The sequence below is a fragment of the Panthera uncia genome, chromosome D4 (genome assembly GCF_023721935.1).
Source record: "Panthera uncia isolate 11264 chromosome D4, Puncia_PCG_1.0, whole genome shotgun sequence".
Classification (NCBI taxonomy): Eukaryota; Metazoa; Chordata; class Mammalia; order Carnivora; family Felidae; genus Panthera; species Panthera uncia.
Window position 1 is genome coordinate 85,883,050 of NC_064807.1, and position 14,900 is coordinate 85,897,949.

General features: G+C 54.2%; 1 protein-coding gene across 1 annotated transcript in view; it reads left to right on the forward strand.

Annotated features, from left to right (window-relative positions):
• Nucleotides 1–14,900, forward strand: part of GPR107 (G protein-coupled receptor 107) — a 69,751-nt gene that overhangs the window by 28,303 nt on the left and 26,548 nt on the right. Inside the window, exons 8-13 of the mRNA XM_049630215.1 lie at nucleotides 3,094–3,204; nucleotides 3,530–3,663; nucleotides 7,692–7,767; nucleotides 9,529–9,602; nucleotides 9,978–10,095; nucleotides 12,893–13,023. Coding sequence (XP_049486172.1) covers nucleotides 3,094–3,204; nucleotides 3,530–3,663; nucleotides 7,692–7,767; nucleotides 9,529–9,602; nucleotides 9,978–10,095; nucleotides 12,893–13,023 — 644 coding nt within the window. The remainder of the gene's footprint in view (nucleotides 1–3,093; nucleotides 3,205–3,529; nucleotides 3,664–7,691; nucleotides 7,768–9,528; nucleotides 9,603–9,977; nucleotides 10,096–12,892; nucleotides 13,024–14,900) is intronic.

A 14,900-nucleotide genomic window follows, 5' to 3' on the forward strand; every position in this document is an offset into this window, starting at 1 on the left:
ACAGCCTTGGGAGGGGTCCAGCGCCCACTTACTTACTAGGTGGTGACCTCAGACAACTCAGTTAACTCCTGAATCTTGCTCTCCAATCATCTGAAAGTGAAACATGATGGAACCTATCTCATAGAGTTCTTGTAAGTATCATTTTTAAAGATGTAAAAGTGCTTTGTGAAACACTATGCAAATAATCTTTTATCATGAATTTGTAAGAATCGCTGTCTCTTTTCTAAGCAGTTTTCATTAATTGAGGTCTAATTTGCTTCGAGTGAAACGCACAGGGCTTACACACGCAATTTGATCAGTTCTGGCAAAGGCACGCACCCATGTAACCCACTCTCTGTGGAGATTTCCGGTATTTTTATCACCTCAGCGCCCCCCATCCCTGCATCCACTGTCCTGATTTCTTTCAGCATAGATCATTTTGCCTCTCTAAACAATTTTATATGTTCTTTAAATTTAGTACCCCCAGGTTTTAGTAGCTAATTGAGAGCCCGTGGACGCTCGTCTGCTCACAACCCTTGGCGGCTTCCCATCTGCCTCAGAGCAAAAGCCTCGAGCCCTTCCCGGTCTGCAAGGCCACGTGGTCTGGCTGCCGTCTTGTCTGTGACCTCGGCTCCTGTTTTCTGCTCCAGCCGCGGAAGCCACCTTGCTGCTCCCTCCCGGAACCGATCAGGCCCGAGCCTCTGCTGTGGCTGTGCCCCCTAGTGGGAATGCTTGTCCCTCAGAATCCACATGATTAATTTCCTCCTCTTTCAAGCCTTTGCTCGAACATCATCATCTCACCAAAGCTTCCTCCGTTCGCCCTGTTTTAAACACGGCTCCCTTCCTTCCCCTGTCCCTGCAGGCTTCCCCTTAGCACTTCACCTTTTGCCAACCTGCTGTGTACTCTGCTTATTTATTATGCTGATGTTCTGTTGCTCCCGTTAGAAGGTAGCCCTAAGGGAGAGGTTCTTTTAAATCTGTTTTATTACTGATGTATGTAAAGTCCCTAACCTCGGGCCCGGCCCATAATAGGCTGTGTCCGTTAGTAATCATGGAGCCGAGTAACTGGGTCCCAGGCGTGGCGCTGAGCACTTACACGTTGTCGTTACCCCAGTTCATCCTTCGAGCACCTCTGTGAGGTAGGCACTGTTATCATTCCCCTTTTACAGATGAGGAGACTGAGGCTCAGAGAGGTTAAGTAACTTGTCCAAGGGGAGGATTCAAACCCAAGTTTGTCTGACTCCAAGGCCCATGTGTTTAACCACTTTGTTCACTGCCTCCTTAAGAAAATACAAAAGGTACTTTCCTCTTTTCCTTCTCTCATTTTAAAATGCTTGCTAATACAGTAAGCTTTTTGAAATTTCTTTAAGCCGTTTCTTTTAAAATCACCAAGGAAAGAAAACGTGGTGGGATTTACACATTTGTCACTTACTGACGCTCTGTGTCAGGGTGGGTGTCGTGGGGAAGCAGCTCGTGTGATGGTTAAGAACGTTGAGATAGCCAGTTTGCAGGGTTCTCGGGATCAATGCGACAGGCAGTGGATGGCCAGTCTGCCTTCTCTCTGGCTTCCCTTCTCCTCGTAAGAAGTCGGTAGATGACCCCTTGCCTTGCTGTTCGCTAATTTTGGACAAGGCAGTCACTGTGAGCCTTTCTACCCCATCCACGGAGCAGGAATGATAGTTTATCTGCCTAAAGCAGGAAGGGGACCGTTAGGCCTTATTCCTACTCTAGAATGTACATTCGTGCTTGATTTTGTTTGCGGGTCAGGTGCCTCCTGTGATCGGCCATGATATTTCTGCTGACTTTTTTAGAAATTTCTATTTCTTAGAATCTTCATGGGCATCTTACTTTTGGAACTAAAAGTTACCAAGACGTTAAGAGTTTTCTGGCTACCCTGCGTGGACTAAGACATACACTCTGACGTTGACAGCTGAGCTTGGGAGATGATTTAACAAAGGAATGATTCCAGCTTGAATACCTTCGGTCTCTTATTTCCGTCTTCTCGTCAGATACCTGTTTTTTTCCCTATCCTGTCTAAGTGGACCTTTGTAACCATCAGCGGGGGCCAGAAATAGAACAGTGCCAGCACCCCAGAAACCCCGTGTGACCTTCACATCCCTTCCCAACTGTTAGGAGAGATGTTATAGCCCCGTCAGTTCCTCGCTTCTCCTTATGGTTTATCGTGTATCTGTGTAGCCCTCAAGAACGTATCTTAGGCTTGTAGCAAAGTGCTTTTGACCAAGGAGTCGTATTTTCTTTTTTTTTTTTAATTTTTTTTTTTTTCAACGTTTTTTATTTTTTTTTGGGACAGAGAGAGACAGAGCATGAACGGGGGAGGGGCAGAGAGAGAGGGAGACACAGAATCGGAAACAGGCTCCAGGCTCCGAGCCATCAGCCCAGAGCCTGACGCGGGGCTCGAACTCACGGACCGCGAGATCGTGACCTGGCTGAAGTCGGACGCTTAACCGACTGCGCCACCCAGGCGCCCCAAGGAGTCGTATTTTCTAATCTTATCTACAAAATGTCTTTGGATTTACGTTAAACTCCGTTTGAACACCTGAAACATGCAAGAAACAGGAAAGTGTGCAAATGTAGAAAATACGGCCTGTGTCCCCGTTGTCTGAGATCACAGGTACACGTTTTAACGAGGGAGTGTTGGTCCCCTGCCTTTTCAAGTAGCAGGCGGGCCTCCTTCCTTCTTCGGGAGTTTTTTGTTTGTTTTTGTTTTTGTTTTTAACCTAAAAGAGCAAGGCGACACGTCGACTGAAAAGTAGGTACCTGCATCGTAGGTCATCCCTGCGGCCCCCAGCCACACCTCCCACAGCTGGGGAGTCTGTGACAAAACCAGGGTGGTGGGGAGCGGACCGTAGACCCCAGGTAGTGGGCACGCGGGTACTCACCAGCCACTTCCGTCCCCTTTCCTGTCGCCTGGACAGAGACCGAATCGCAGAGGAAGAAAACACCTGTTTGGTCTCTGCCCTGGGGGAATTCGGTTAGGTAATTCGTCTGTCTGTGTTTGTTTCCGCCCTTAGCATCCCTGATCTCTTCCTAAGATTGAAACACGTCGCCGGGGATCTGGGCATATTCTGAAATTTCTGTCCTCTCTACTTACAGTTTTTCTTTAACATCAGCACCGATGACCAAGAAGGCCTCTACAGCCTTTATTTTCACAAATGCTCCGGGAGCGAACTGCGGTCTAGCGACGAGCTCTCCTTCAGCCTTGATGTGAGTACTGCGCAGAAGGTGTTCCACGTGGGTTTTGTCAGCCGCGTAAAACGTGAGGCATTTGTTTCTTTGTAAGAGTGGGTTTTAACAACCCTTAAAACGGAGTCGGAGAGAAAAATGGCCGGAATCTCACCTCTGCAGAGGATTCCTAAGCTAGAAAATACAAAGCAGTTTGGGGTGTTTTTACACTTTACGCCGTGCGTTAGGAGTGTGGCTATCTGCCGGTACTTTCTTCGGCCCGAGTGAAGCAGCTAAGGCGACAGACTGCTGGCTGTGGGGTGATCTGTTCTTGAAAAAGAAAAAATTAATCTCACGTTCGTTGCAGATTGAGATCACGGAGAAGAACCCTGACAGCTACCTCTCGGCGGGAGAGATCCCTCTCCCTAAATTATACATCTCTATGGCCTTTTTCTTTTTCCTTTCTGGGACCATCTGGATTCACATCCTTCGAAAACGACGGTAAATTGTTACTTCCTTGAGCCATCCAGCTTAGAGTATGTTGAGATGTGTGTAATTCCACCTTTTGCTGGCTTCTGTGCCTGGGGGGCATTGGCTCTAGCAACCCTGCCCTCCTCAAAGGGCATCTTCCCTGAAACAGGGAGACTTTGCAGTGTGTGGAGGGGCTTGGCATGCCGTGGTGTTTTCTTCCCTTTGCTTTGTTTATTTCTTTATGTTTAAGGTTTGTTTTTAACATTTTCATTTATTTTTGAGAGAGACAGAGCATGAGCAGGGGACGGGAAGGGACAGAGGGAGACACAGAATCTGAAGCAGGCTCCAGGTTCTGAGCTGTCAGCACAGAGCCCGACGTGGGGCTCAAACCCACAAACCGTGATCTGACGTTCTGAGCCGAAGTGGGGCACTGAACTGACTGAGCCACCCAGGCGCCCCCCTCCCTCTTTGCTTTGTTTAAACAGCAGATCCAAGTATTTTGATGATTCAGGGGCTGTTTGTTCATGAGGAGGAGGAGAGTGGCAGGGAGCCACAGCCTGGCTGAGAGCGTAGCATTACTGCCCGGTGCTCGATATTGCCCGTCTACCGGGCAGAGGTGTTGGCTTCCAGAGACTTGTCACTGGAGGAAAAACTTCAAAGCCCACCTGCCCGGCTCTTGGCCTCTCTTCTGAAACCCGAAGGCTTTATCTGCCTGTACTCGGTTCTTGAAGGGAGCAGCTGCACGTGTGTGTGGGACCAGCGTTTAATTCTGTCTCCTTTCCCCCCCAAAACAGAATAAAATACTACTTTTCAGTTAGAGAACAGTATGAGCATTTGTTACATAAGATCTGTAAACTAAGTAAAGGACGGTATGTGCATATGGCATTGTAACGTGGCGTCATTTAAATTCATAAGATAATTAGGCATCCCAAATACCGAATACCTCTTTCTGTGGAGCATTGGGCAGAAATCGAGACCTCTTCAGTCCCCGGGGGCCTGTCTTCTGGCAGACATGCTCAGCTGGGGTAGCGAGCTCGGGCCGGGGCAGTGCAGGCTCCGGTTTGTTTTAAGATTTGGATTGATGGAAAGAGCCACTCGTCTACTTGTGAAGGACCGTGCATGGTTGTGTTTGGGGTAATCAGTCAGGTGGCCATTCATAAGAAAACAAGAATCTTAACCAATTCAGGCTATAAAAAGGTTTTTCAGTGAAGTGTTGATTCTTCCTTTATTAGAAAAACCAGGACTGGGACTCAGAGACCCAATTCCAGGTGTAAACACGGGCCGCTCCCACCTCTGTGTCTCGCTTCACTCCCTGGGCCACAAAACTGGGACGGGGTCATTGCCCTGCCTTCCTCCGAGTGTCTTAGAACCTTAGGTGTGTTGTGTGATTCCCCCCCCTTCCCCCCAAATCCTGTGCGCCAGAGGACTTTGCAAATCAGGGCACTATGCAAATGCGAGGTGCATACGAAATACCTGAGCAGACAGGTGCTCAGGGGTATTTCAGTTTCTGTTTGTTTAGCGACGAGACCGTCCCTGTCGCTGGTCCGCTTACATGAGATGACGGTGAGTTTTAACCGTGGTCAGAAGAGGCGCACCTGCTGCGCGCAGCACGTGTGTAGTTCACGGCACTTCGCGTGGAAGGGGAGGACAGACAGCCGCTCGCTTTCCAGTGCCTGCTCCCTGCCCAGTCCAGCGCTGGATGCGGGTTCTGTCCGCTCACCTTCCACCTCCTGGAGGTGGGCGATGCCCCATCTTCAGCAGAGGTTACTGGGGGCCGAGAGGGGTGAAGGTTGGCAGGGTAGAACCCGTGTTCGAGCCAAGTTACTGGGGCTCTCTCTCGAGCCTCCTATCCCTCCCGTGTCATCACCGCCCCGGCCGCTGGCGCTTCGAGCAGGATTGCAGGTCGAGGGGGCCGGGGTGTGTGAGCGAGCCGTCTTGGCAGCGGGCGGTTCTGCGCTCTGGGTAGGTGTCGTCGCCACGCTGGAGTGGCAGACTCGTCTGGCCTTGACTTCCTTTTTGACCTTGGAGTAGGTAGGCGTCGGAAGGGAAAGGACGGGGGGGGGAAATCGGCCGGAAAGGGAGCGTGCGTCAGTTTGTGACACACCCTCCTTATCGGTCTGTGCCAGGCCCCTGTTCTTCATTTCCCCTTCGTCCCGACCCCCGACCCCTCTCTCGTTCCTTCCCGGCTGCTCCGGTGCACGTGATGTGTGTTGTTGGGCGTGGGTGTGCGTACTGTTCCTGCATGTTTGTGACTTTCGTAAACCATGCCAGCTCTAGATTGCCGTTCGTACCGTTTGTCACGCAGTAGTAGCTGTTTCAAGGCCTAGTCACACTGCCGTGTGTCCGTCCGGTTCATTCATTTTTTGGCTACCCCATAGTGCGCATCCCCACGTTTTACTCACCCATCGCTTTGGTGAGGGACCCCTCCCTCGGCCTCCCCCCCACCCCGGTCCCCCCAACCGTGTTGTCATGACCTCCCACCCCCTCCCTGGCCTGTCCCCTTATGGCTCCGTGCAGCCTCTGAGGTGCGCTCCCAGAAGGAGGTGTGCTGGGCAGGGGGTAAAGTCTTCCTTGATTTCGTTAAGCGCCCGCCACCAGATGGCCCGTACCAGCTTCTACTCCTGCCAGGGGTGCAAAGGGTCCCTGTTTCCCCAGACACCACTGGCATCTTATTTTTGGGTATAAACTGGAGCTTCATTCTATTTTGCATTTGTCTGACCTCTAGTGACGTGAAATCTCCTTCCGGGGCCCTGTTAACCATCTGGGTTCCCCTCCTTGTGACCGTCTCTATGCTTTGCACATTTTCTTTGGGTTTTCTGTCATTTTCTTGTCGCTTTACATGCGTTTCTTGCATAATTTGGACATCGATCCTTTGTCTGTCCCAGACATGGCAAATTTCTTCCCCCAGTCTGTTAAACCTACCTGTGGTATTCGTTGTTGAACGGAAGTCTTTCATATTAACGGAGTCAAAGCTGTCTAATCTTGGGCGGGGCTTCTTGGAAGAAGCCTTTTCCTACTCCAGGGTCACAAAGGATGTAAGTTATGTTTGGCAGTGAAATCCATCTGGAGTCCTTCTTTATGTAAACGTGAAGTGGGGACACGGCTGCACACACACACACGCACGCACACGCACACACAGGGTTGGGCGGATTTTCCCCCTGCCAGTTATTAAATGGTCCATCCTTCTCCAGCCGGTTGGCTGCCCCTCGTCTGTCGTAGGCCAAGCCTCCATACACGCAGGAATCCGTTTCCAAGCTCTCGGTTCTGTTGGCTTATTTGTCGGACGCTGTACCCCTTCCACACTTTTTGCTGCTGTGGCTTCGCAGAATGTCTTGCTGTCTGAGAGCGTGACTCTCCTCCGTAGCTCTTACTCAAGTCTCCGTGTACTTTCATAGTTTTAAATCTGTCTTCAAAAGCGTCTTGTGTCCCATTAGGTTAGTTCCTAGGGTGAGGTCGGAAAGGGTAGAGGAGTTGAATGGCTGGCAGCCCGAAGGTGGGCGAGTACCTGTGTAGGCCTGGTGGTGGGAGCGGGCGCTTCTCCCCACTGGCCGGTCCCAGCCCTGAGGGCGAGGGGACGGGGCACCACCCCAGGGCCCTCCCTTCCGCCCTGCCCCCCTCCGGGCCGGGCCGCAGCCCGCCCCTACAGCTGCGCCCGCGCCCCTTCTGCTCTCCCAGGGAGAGCTCTCGCCAGGTCCCTAGATCCCGCCGTCTCGTTCTCGCCTCTCTGGCCTTTCCAGGGTGGTTTCTGGGCACGAGGCTGGCCAGCTGTGTGGATTTCCGTCTTCGCGGGAACTGGAACTCGTCCTGTCTGGCTTCGGTGCCTGACGCTGCTGCGGTCACAACAGAGACCTGTGGCCTTGGTGCCTGACGCTGCTGCGGTCACGGCACAGACCTGTGCGCGAGAGGCGACTCTGGGGCTCCGTCGGGTCTGTTTCTGCTGGTGGAAACTAGGTCTCAAAAAAGGCTTCGTGTTTCTGGTTTGCTTAGGTTGTATTTACTGCTTCCTTGTAAATGTATCTGATGACTGTCTTTTAATTCTTTCTTTTCTGTTTTTATAGGAATGACGTATTTAAAATTCACTGGTTGATGGCAGCCCTTCCTTTCACCAAGTCTCTTTCCCTGGTGTTCCACGCGGTATGTATTAATATTTCGGGTCATTTGTGAAATGATGTGCTGTGCCTCTAATCAGGAAAAATGAGTTGGAAGGAAGGGGGGAAACAGTAGATTAAAGAAGTCCTTTTGTCACGGAGCCTCTTTTGGTACGGGAGGGACCATCACAGGGATGAGTCATTACACCCTCCCTGACCTGGCCCGAGACCTCTTCTAATACTGCCTACGTTCCCAGAGTTTTCCTAGAACGCTTCCTTGCTTTTATCCCCCTTTTTTTTTTTTAAGTCCTTTCTTGGGATTAGAGTGCCACCTGCTGAATTGTTTCCGCGATTTTACTTTTCTAAACGTCTTTCCATGTTCCCGTTTGATTTGAAGCCCAGTGTTAGCATAACTTCTTCAGGGGGAAATGATGCCCTAAATACTGAGGCGTGTGAATCGAGCTCGCACTTTGCATAGTTAGTCCAGGTGCGAACTGAAGCGAGCCTGCCGGAGGGAGGAGTGCCACAGCCTGCCGGGTTTCTAGGCCCATGAGGCTCCCGCGGCTGCGCCTTTGAGGGCGACAGCATCCAGACATGCGCTCTCCTGCAAGTACAAGGGTTGTCGTAGGCGTCGTGATGTGTCCACTTACAGTCTCTAGAAACGACAGTCGTTTGGATAATTTCCCATTTGGATCTAAGTTAAAAGACTCTTTCTGGGGCACCTGGGGGGCTCAGCCGGTAAAGCGTCCGACTTCAGCTCAGGTCATGATCTCATGGTTTGTGAGTTTGAGCCCCGTGTCGGACTCTGTGCTGACAGCTCACAGCCTGGAGCCTGCTTGGTATTCTGTGTCTCCTCCTCTCTCTGCCCCTCTCCCGCTCGTGCTCTGTCTCTCTCTCTCTCTCTCTCAAAAGTAAACATTAAAAAAATTAAAAAAAATTCTTTCTGGAACCTTCTAGATGATGAATGGCAGGATCCTTGAGTCACTTTAGTATCTAAGCTGCCATTTGTGATAGAATGAAGAAATTGCTGTCAGCGTTTGTGAGTTGTGCCAGGAAGCATTTTGGGTGTGCTTCTGAAACCTGCCACTTTATTTACTTAAAAAAAAAAAAAAATTTTTTTTTAATGTAATTTATTTTTAAGAGAGAGAAAGCAGGCACATGCCAGCTGGGAAGGGGGCAGAGAGAGAGAGGGAGAATCCCAAGAATTGCTAACAGCGCAGAGCCCGACTCGGGGCTCCGCCTCGCGAACCCGTGAGATCATAACCTGAGCTGAAAGCAAGAGTCGTTGCTGAACCGACTGAGCCCCCCGGGCGTCTCTGAAACTTGCCACCTCAATTAACATACATTGGTGGCTTTAAGTAGCTCTAAATTCACAGATTTCTTCCAAACGAAAACAGCTGAACCTAGATAATTCCACATGCCTTTTTTTTGCTGACCGGCTGACTGACGTATGGAATAAGCAGCTGGGGTAGGCAAGGGGAAGTTCTCAGCTGGGATCCCATAAAAGCCTGTGGCCTTTGGGCTGTGGAGATTTTAAAGACCAGAACAGGCAGCCATTTGCCCCCCGTGAATCCCCTGCCCCAGAAGAGGGACCTGGCCTGCGTGTTGGCGTTGAAACCTCGTGGCTGGTTTCTCATGCTTCCTGACGTTCCTGTCCTTAACCGTGGATAGACGAGTGAGGGATCAGGGCGTGAGATGGAGGGGACATCCCCCGTCGTGAGGTCCTGTGATGGCATTTCCTGTTTCACTGTGCACACGAAGACGCGTGGTAGGTGGACCTTTCTGAAAGACACTTCTCTGGTTGCAGATCGACTATCATTACATCTCCTCCCAGGGCTTTCCGATCGAGGGTTGGGCTGTCGTGTACTACATCACTCACCTGTAAGTACGCAGAGGGACCCGCGAACCCTTGTCGCGTGAGATGATGCGCAGGAGAAGTTGGGGAGGCCGTGGGAGCAAGAGCCCTGCCCTCCCGTGGCGGCCTCTCTGGGTTCCTGCCGCGCCAGGGGTGTGTGGCACGCGGGTGGCTGTGCAGACGACAGCCCGGGGCCGCTGGCCTGCTCCCGGGAGGGGGCTGCCTCCGTGGGGGGATGGGCTGCTCAGGTAGTGGGGTGCACAGCGAACTCAAGAGGCGTTTCCTGAAGTTGGCTGCCTCTCTTTTCCGAGACACGCACGCAGTGGCGAACGAGCTGTGCGGCGGAACCGGCAGAGAAGGTCTGGAGAGACCGTTGGCATCTGAAATGCTTTCTTTTCCAGTTTGAAGGGGGCACTGCTGTTCATCACCATCGCGCTCATCGGCACCGGCTGGGCTTTCATTAAGCACATCCTCTCCGACAAAGACAAGAAGATCTTCATGATCGTCATCCCGCTGCAGGTAAAGGGACCCGAGTCCCGCGTGTCCTGGTGGTGTCCTGGCGCTTCTCAGGGCTCAGCTCCCGGCCTGTCCGGGAAGAGGGCGTCGGCTCACCCAGAACCGCAGCTCGGGCCCCTGGGGCTTCTCCCTCTGCCGTCTGGCCGACCCGGGCCTCGGGTCGTCGCCCCGAGAGCTGTCCGCCGTCACTCAGCTGGCGAGCGGTGTGTGGACGCCTGTGCCTTGAGTAGGGAGCTGCTGGGAAGTCCGGGAAGCTGCCGCCTGCCTTCCTGCGCCAGGCTCCCCTCTGACAGAATGGTCCTCTTAGCCTTGCCCAGGCACGTAGTGATTTTATTAACAGTGATTTTAAAACCGTGAACGACACCGGTGAGGGTTCACAAGGTAGAATACTAAGCGGACCTCAGGACAGCTGTTCATCAAGCCCTTCCTGGTTCGGGACCCTGGGCTGAGGCCAGCCTTCCCCGGTCGTGAGCCCCTGGGGACAGGAGCCTTGTCGCCTGCGTAACAGTCTTACTGGAGGCAGACACTGGGCTTGGAGAACTCACGAGAAGCAGAGAGGGCCTGGCAGGGGTGCAGGACTGCTCTGCTCGACCGAGGAGCGTGCGTTTGGGGAAACTGTTCTCGGCCGCCCTCCCTGGGGAGCACGGTGTGGGTGTGGCGGGCGAGGGGAGGGCGGGCACCTCCCTGGGCCCCCAGGTCCGCCTCCTCACCCTGGCGACTGGTGCTCTGGCAGCATTTGCCCCAGAGCCACCTCCACGTTGATGACGCGGGACCTGTGTTGGCGCCAGATGAGTGGCGCAGACCAGTTGCTGTAGATTTCCCAGGAGAGACTCGTCACCCGAGTCGGAACGATCTGGAAGGCTGCAAGGTAGAGAAGGGCCTTGCCTAGACATTTAAGGAAAGACCCGTGGCCGGCGGGAGAGGAGCAGTGGACGCGGGTGGTCGGTTGCCGAGCGAACAGAGAGGCTGAGGATCTGTGTGGGTCTCGGCTGTGGAGCTCCCAGGGCCACCTCGCCGGCCCCGGGCCAAGTTGCAAGCGCTGCGCGTGGCCTCCCCGCCCCCCCCCCCCCCCCCCCCCCCCCCCCGTCTCCCCCCGCCACCGGACTCCATCCCTCCGGGCGAATTTTGCGTCCTCACCCCACCCGAGCCGGGATGTGACGGGGCGCGGCCTTCTGGCTTTCGCACCCCCAAGGGAGCTGAACGCAAGGTTACACGGCCGGCCCCTCTGAGGAAACGGCATTTAAAGAATTGAACATAGGGAAGTTAGGCATCGATAAGCACAGAGGCCAGCCTGGGAAGGCTTTGAACGGCAGCCGGAAAGCTAAGACTCTTTCTTCGTGGCCACGGGGAGCCGGTGCACAGCTCTGAGCGAGGAGGGAGAGGTGCACAAAACGTACGCACAGACCTTGAGGGACATTTTTGGCACTTCGTGCCACACCAGGGAACGTTGTGTCGCGTGTCGAGAGTGTCGGCTGAGGACGGAGGGGAGTTAGGGATTTAAGGTGAGAGGGAAAGCCTTTGTTTCCACTTTGTCTTCAGAGGTGGAGTCCCACGTGCAGGCGCGCAGGATAGAGGAAGGCCCGAATTTCGGAGTAATTTTTGCATTCGTACCCAGTAAAGTATGGCTTCTGCGACCGTGTCACTAAAAGCTCCCAGACAGGAAGACCTTACTTTGAGATGTCCCGAATAGCAGCGTGGCAGATTTTGCACTCTTTGTCAAAGTGTGCAGGGTGACCTTTACGGCAGGCGAGCACGGTGTCTGGGACAGAGGACTTGTGATCTGTGCATCCACACCCGCCGGAAATCCCCCAGAGAGCATCTCCTAGGTTCTGCAGGGTACTGCCGTCCCAGTGTAGCCAGGCCCTGGGGCCTCTCGCAGCGCACTCGTGCCGGGACTGAACCCCCAGGGCCAAGTGGAGCGGGACCCGGTCGCCGGTGCACCTCAGGGGGAAGAACTGAGCCATGTCCCACGTGGAGGGGACCTGGGTGGGGTTACTTCTAAGGAAGAGCAGCGTGGCCTCTCAGGCACCGGGCCCAAACCTGCCATTCTCGTCGCCCTGGTCTCTGATAACACCCTCTGGTACTTAAAAGCCTGTCTCTGAGAAGCGGCAGCAGCTGCCCAGGGAGAACCCGGGCCTGAGGAAACTGGGCGTCGTGGCTGAGTGCGGTGCCACCCGTTCAGGCCACCGCCTGGCCCTGCTCAGGGGGCCTGAAAAGCAAAGCAGAGGGTCCCAGTGGTCTGTGCTGCGTCACAGATCCCCCCCAAACACGGTGGCGATAAGCATGTATTCTCTTCGCGTTCGGTGGGGGTCAGGAACTGAGGCGTGGCGGGTCCGACGGGGGCCCTCGCGCAACGAGTGAGACCGTGGCTGGGGTCACCTCAGTCTTCACCTGCCTCTCCTGGGTCGGGAAGACTCGATGAGGCGGGGCGAGAACAGCAGGGGCTCCTCCGCCTTTTTTCCTCTGCCTGGTCTCTCCACGTTGCCAGCCTCCGAGTTGCCAGAGACAGACTTCCCCCGAGAGGCCCAGCCAGAGGCGGCGTCCTTTGTGCGACCTACCTCGGAAATCCCACGGCCTCACTCGCGCCTGACTGTCGCTCAGGGCAGTCGCACGCTCAGGAGGAGGGCACAGACACCGCTCCTGGATGGGAGGGTGGAGTGTTCTGAAAAGCATGTGGCCCTGGAGGGAATGCCGTGGCCGTGGTTGGGGGCCCGCCAGCCCGAGTGCCCACCCCCCTTGGGGCCGCTGTTGTGGAGGCCTGCCCTTGCCTTAGGGCCTCAGCGACTTCTCGTGTCCGTAGGTTCTGGCAAACGTGGCCTACATCATCATAGAGTCCACCGAGGAGGGCACGACGGAGTATGGCCTGTGGAAGGATTCTCTGTTTCTGGTAGACCTGCTGTGCTGTGGGGCCATCCTCTTCCCCGTGGTGTGGTGAGTACCCGCAGGAAGGGGGGGGCCGCGGTGCACCCCGAGGCTCGTGCATCCGCCAGGTCCAGACCCCCGGATCAGCCGTTCCCAAACCAGTCCGAATCACACGGGGCATCGGTTTAACAAATGAGCTTCCTGGGTCCTCAGGCGGACCTGAATCCGCCTCCAGGAGCAGGAGCCTGGAGTTCGGGTGTTGATCTTGTCCCTCCGTGGAATCCGATACGGCTGATCTGGCACCTTGGCTTTTAGCACAGCTTAGATCATAGAGAAGGGTCTGGAAATGAGAACTCAGGGGCGACATAATGGCAGCACGAATTTGGAGAGAGGAGAGTTGAAGAAATCCTGTAAACAGCTTTCTTGCCAGGTAGGCGGAAGGTGAGGAAGTGCGTTAACGTAAACCAGCGAGAGTTCCCAACGTGCTCTCATGTCAGAGGTCTTCAGAATGGCGGGCTTCAGACGCACGTGTTGTGCTTTGATCATGTGTGAAGAAATGTTAGTGCCAGTGGCTGTTGAGAGAAGATATCCTCATTAAATCTTAATGCCACGTGAAGGAAATTACCGGTTCAGTAGGAAGCAAGGAGAGGAAAAAAGGCTAGCAAAAATTAAACACCCTTACAGTGATCTAGGTCCGTGGCTGTTTGAAAGCGGTTACTCCTTTTGGAATAAAGTCTTAAAAAGTGGACTTACCTGTGTTGTGTTAAAGGTAAAGTGGTCCACGCTGCAGTAAACTCCTGTTTTTCAAGATCCTGGGGCTTATCAGCTTATTCTGTCACTCCGATTACTTAGAATATGGTACCAGCGGAGGGTAATCCTCATTCCAGCCGGTCAGACTCCCTCTTGACCCTTATTCCATCGTACGTGACACGTTGTGCATACATCAGTGTAGCCGGCAGCTTCCAGAAGATGGGGGGGGGGGGTCTCCCTGATCTCCCCCATCTCCCTGCGTCGTGCCCGGGACCAGGTAGCCCAGGCATCCGTAGCGGGATGACCAGCACCGACTTCGGGTAGAAAGAAGCGTCTTTCTGTCCGGAACAGAGTGCAAGCCCTCCTCTTCGTCTGCCGCCTTCGGCAGAAAGAAAGGACCTGGAGGTTTGGGGAAGACGCAGGGGAGCGACAGGGCTGCGGGTGGTCATTTCCCTCGCCTCCTTCGTTGTGGCGCGAAGGGGCAGATGTCACACGGCGATACTCTCGAGAGTGCATCTTCTGAAAGTTGCCGTAAAACGAAAAGCGTCGAGCACTAGAGGTAGCTTCAGGAGCGGCACCGATGACTTGGGAGCTGGCTTTGTGCTGGCTCACTTTTGAGTGGTGTGCCATTCAGATCTCCCAGGTGGGCAGGTGAGGGGGCGGGCGCGGGGCTCTCAGGAGAAAGCCCTCAGCCGGGGTCAGGTGGAGGGTGGGTGGCCCCATCTGTGAGCCCCCACCGCCCGCCTCTCCCCCCAGGCCGTCCTCATCCTTTGGAGACCGACCTTTCCGTAGCGCCTTTAATAATGTTGGTGTTCCCGTCTGAACAGTGATGATGGTAATTAGTTACCTGGCACATCGCAGCAAGAGAAGAGGCTCCCTGGAGGCTGCCACTTGGCAGCAGAATTCCAGACAGTGAAATACTGAGTTTGCAGGAAGCCATGTGCTCACAGGCTCCTAGACCTGAGAAATCAGCCTCCGGCCTCCGTGTGCGGGGGTCCGTGTTCTGTGGGCAGCAGGTGCGCTCCAGTGCGGTGTCGGGGAGTGGGGGTAGTTGGGGAAGTGAGAGATTTTAGGTGGAGAGAGAGGTCAAGAGCGTCGAAATGATCGCATTTTGCTTTTTCTCCTCACACCCAGGCCCCTGGCAGACCTTCCTCAGCCATTAGAGGGCGTCCTTAACGCTCGGGCTCGAGTACCGC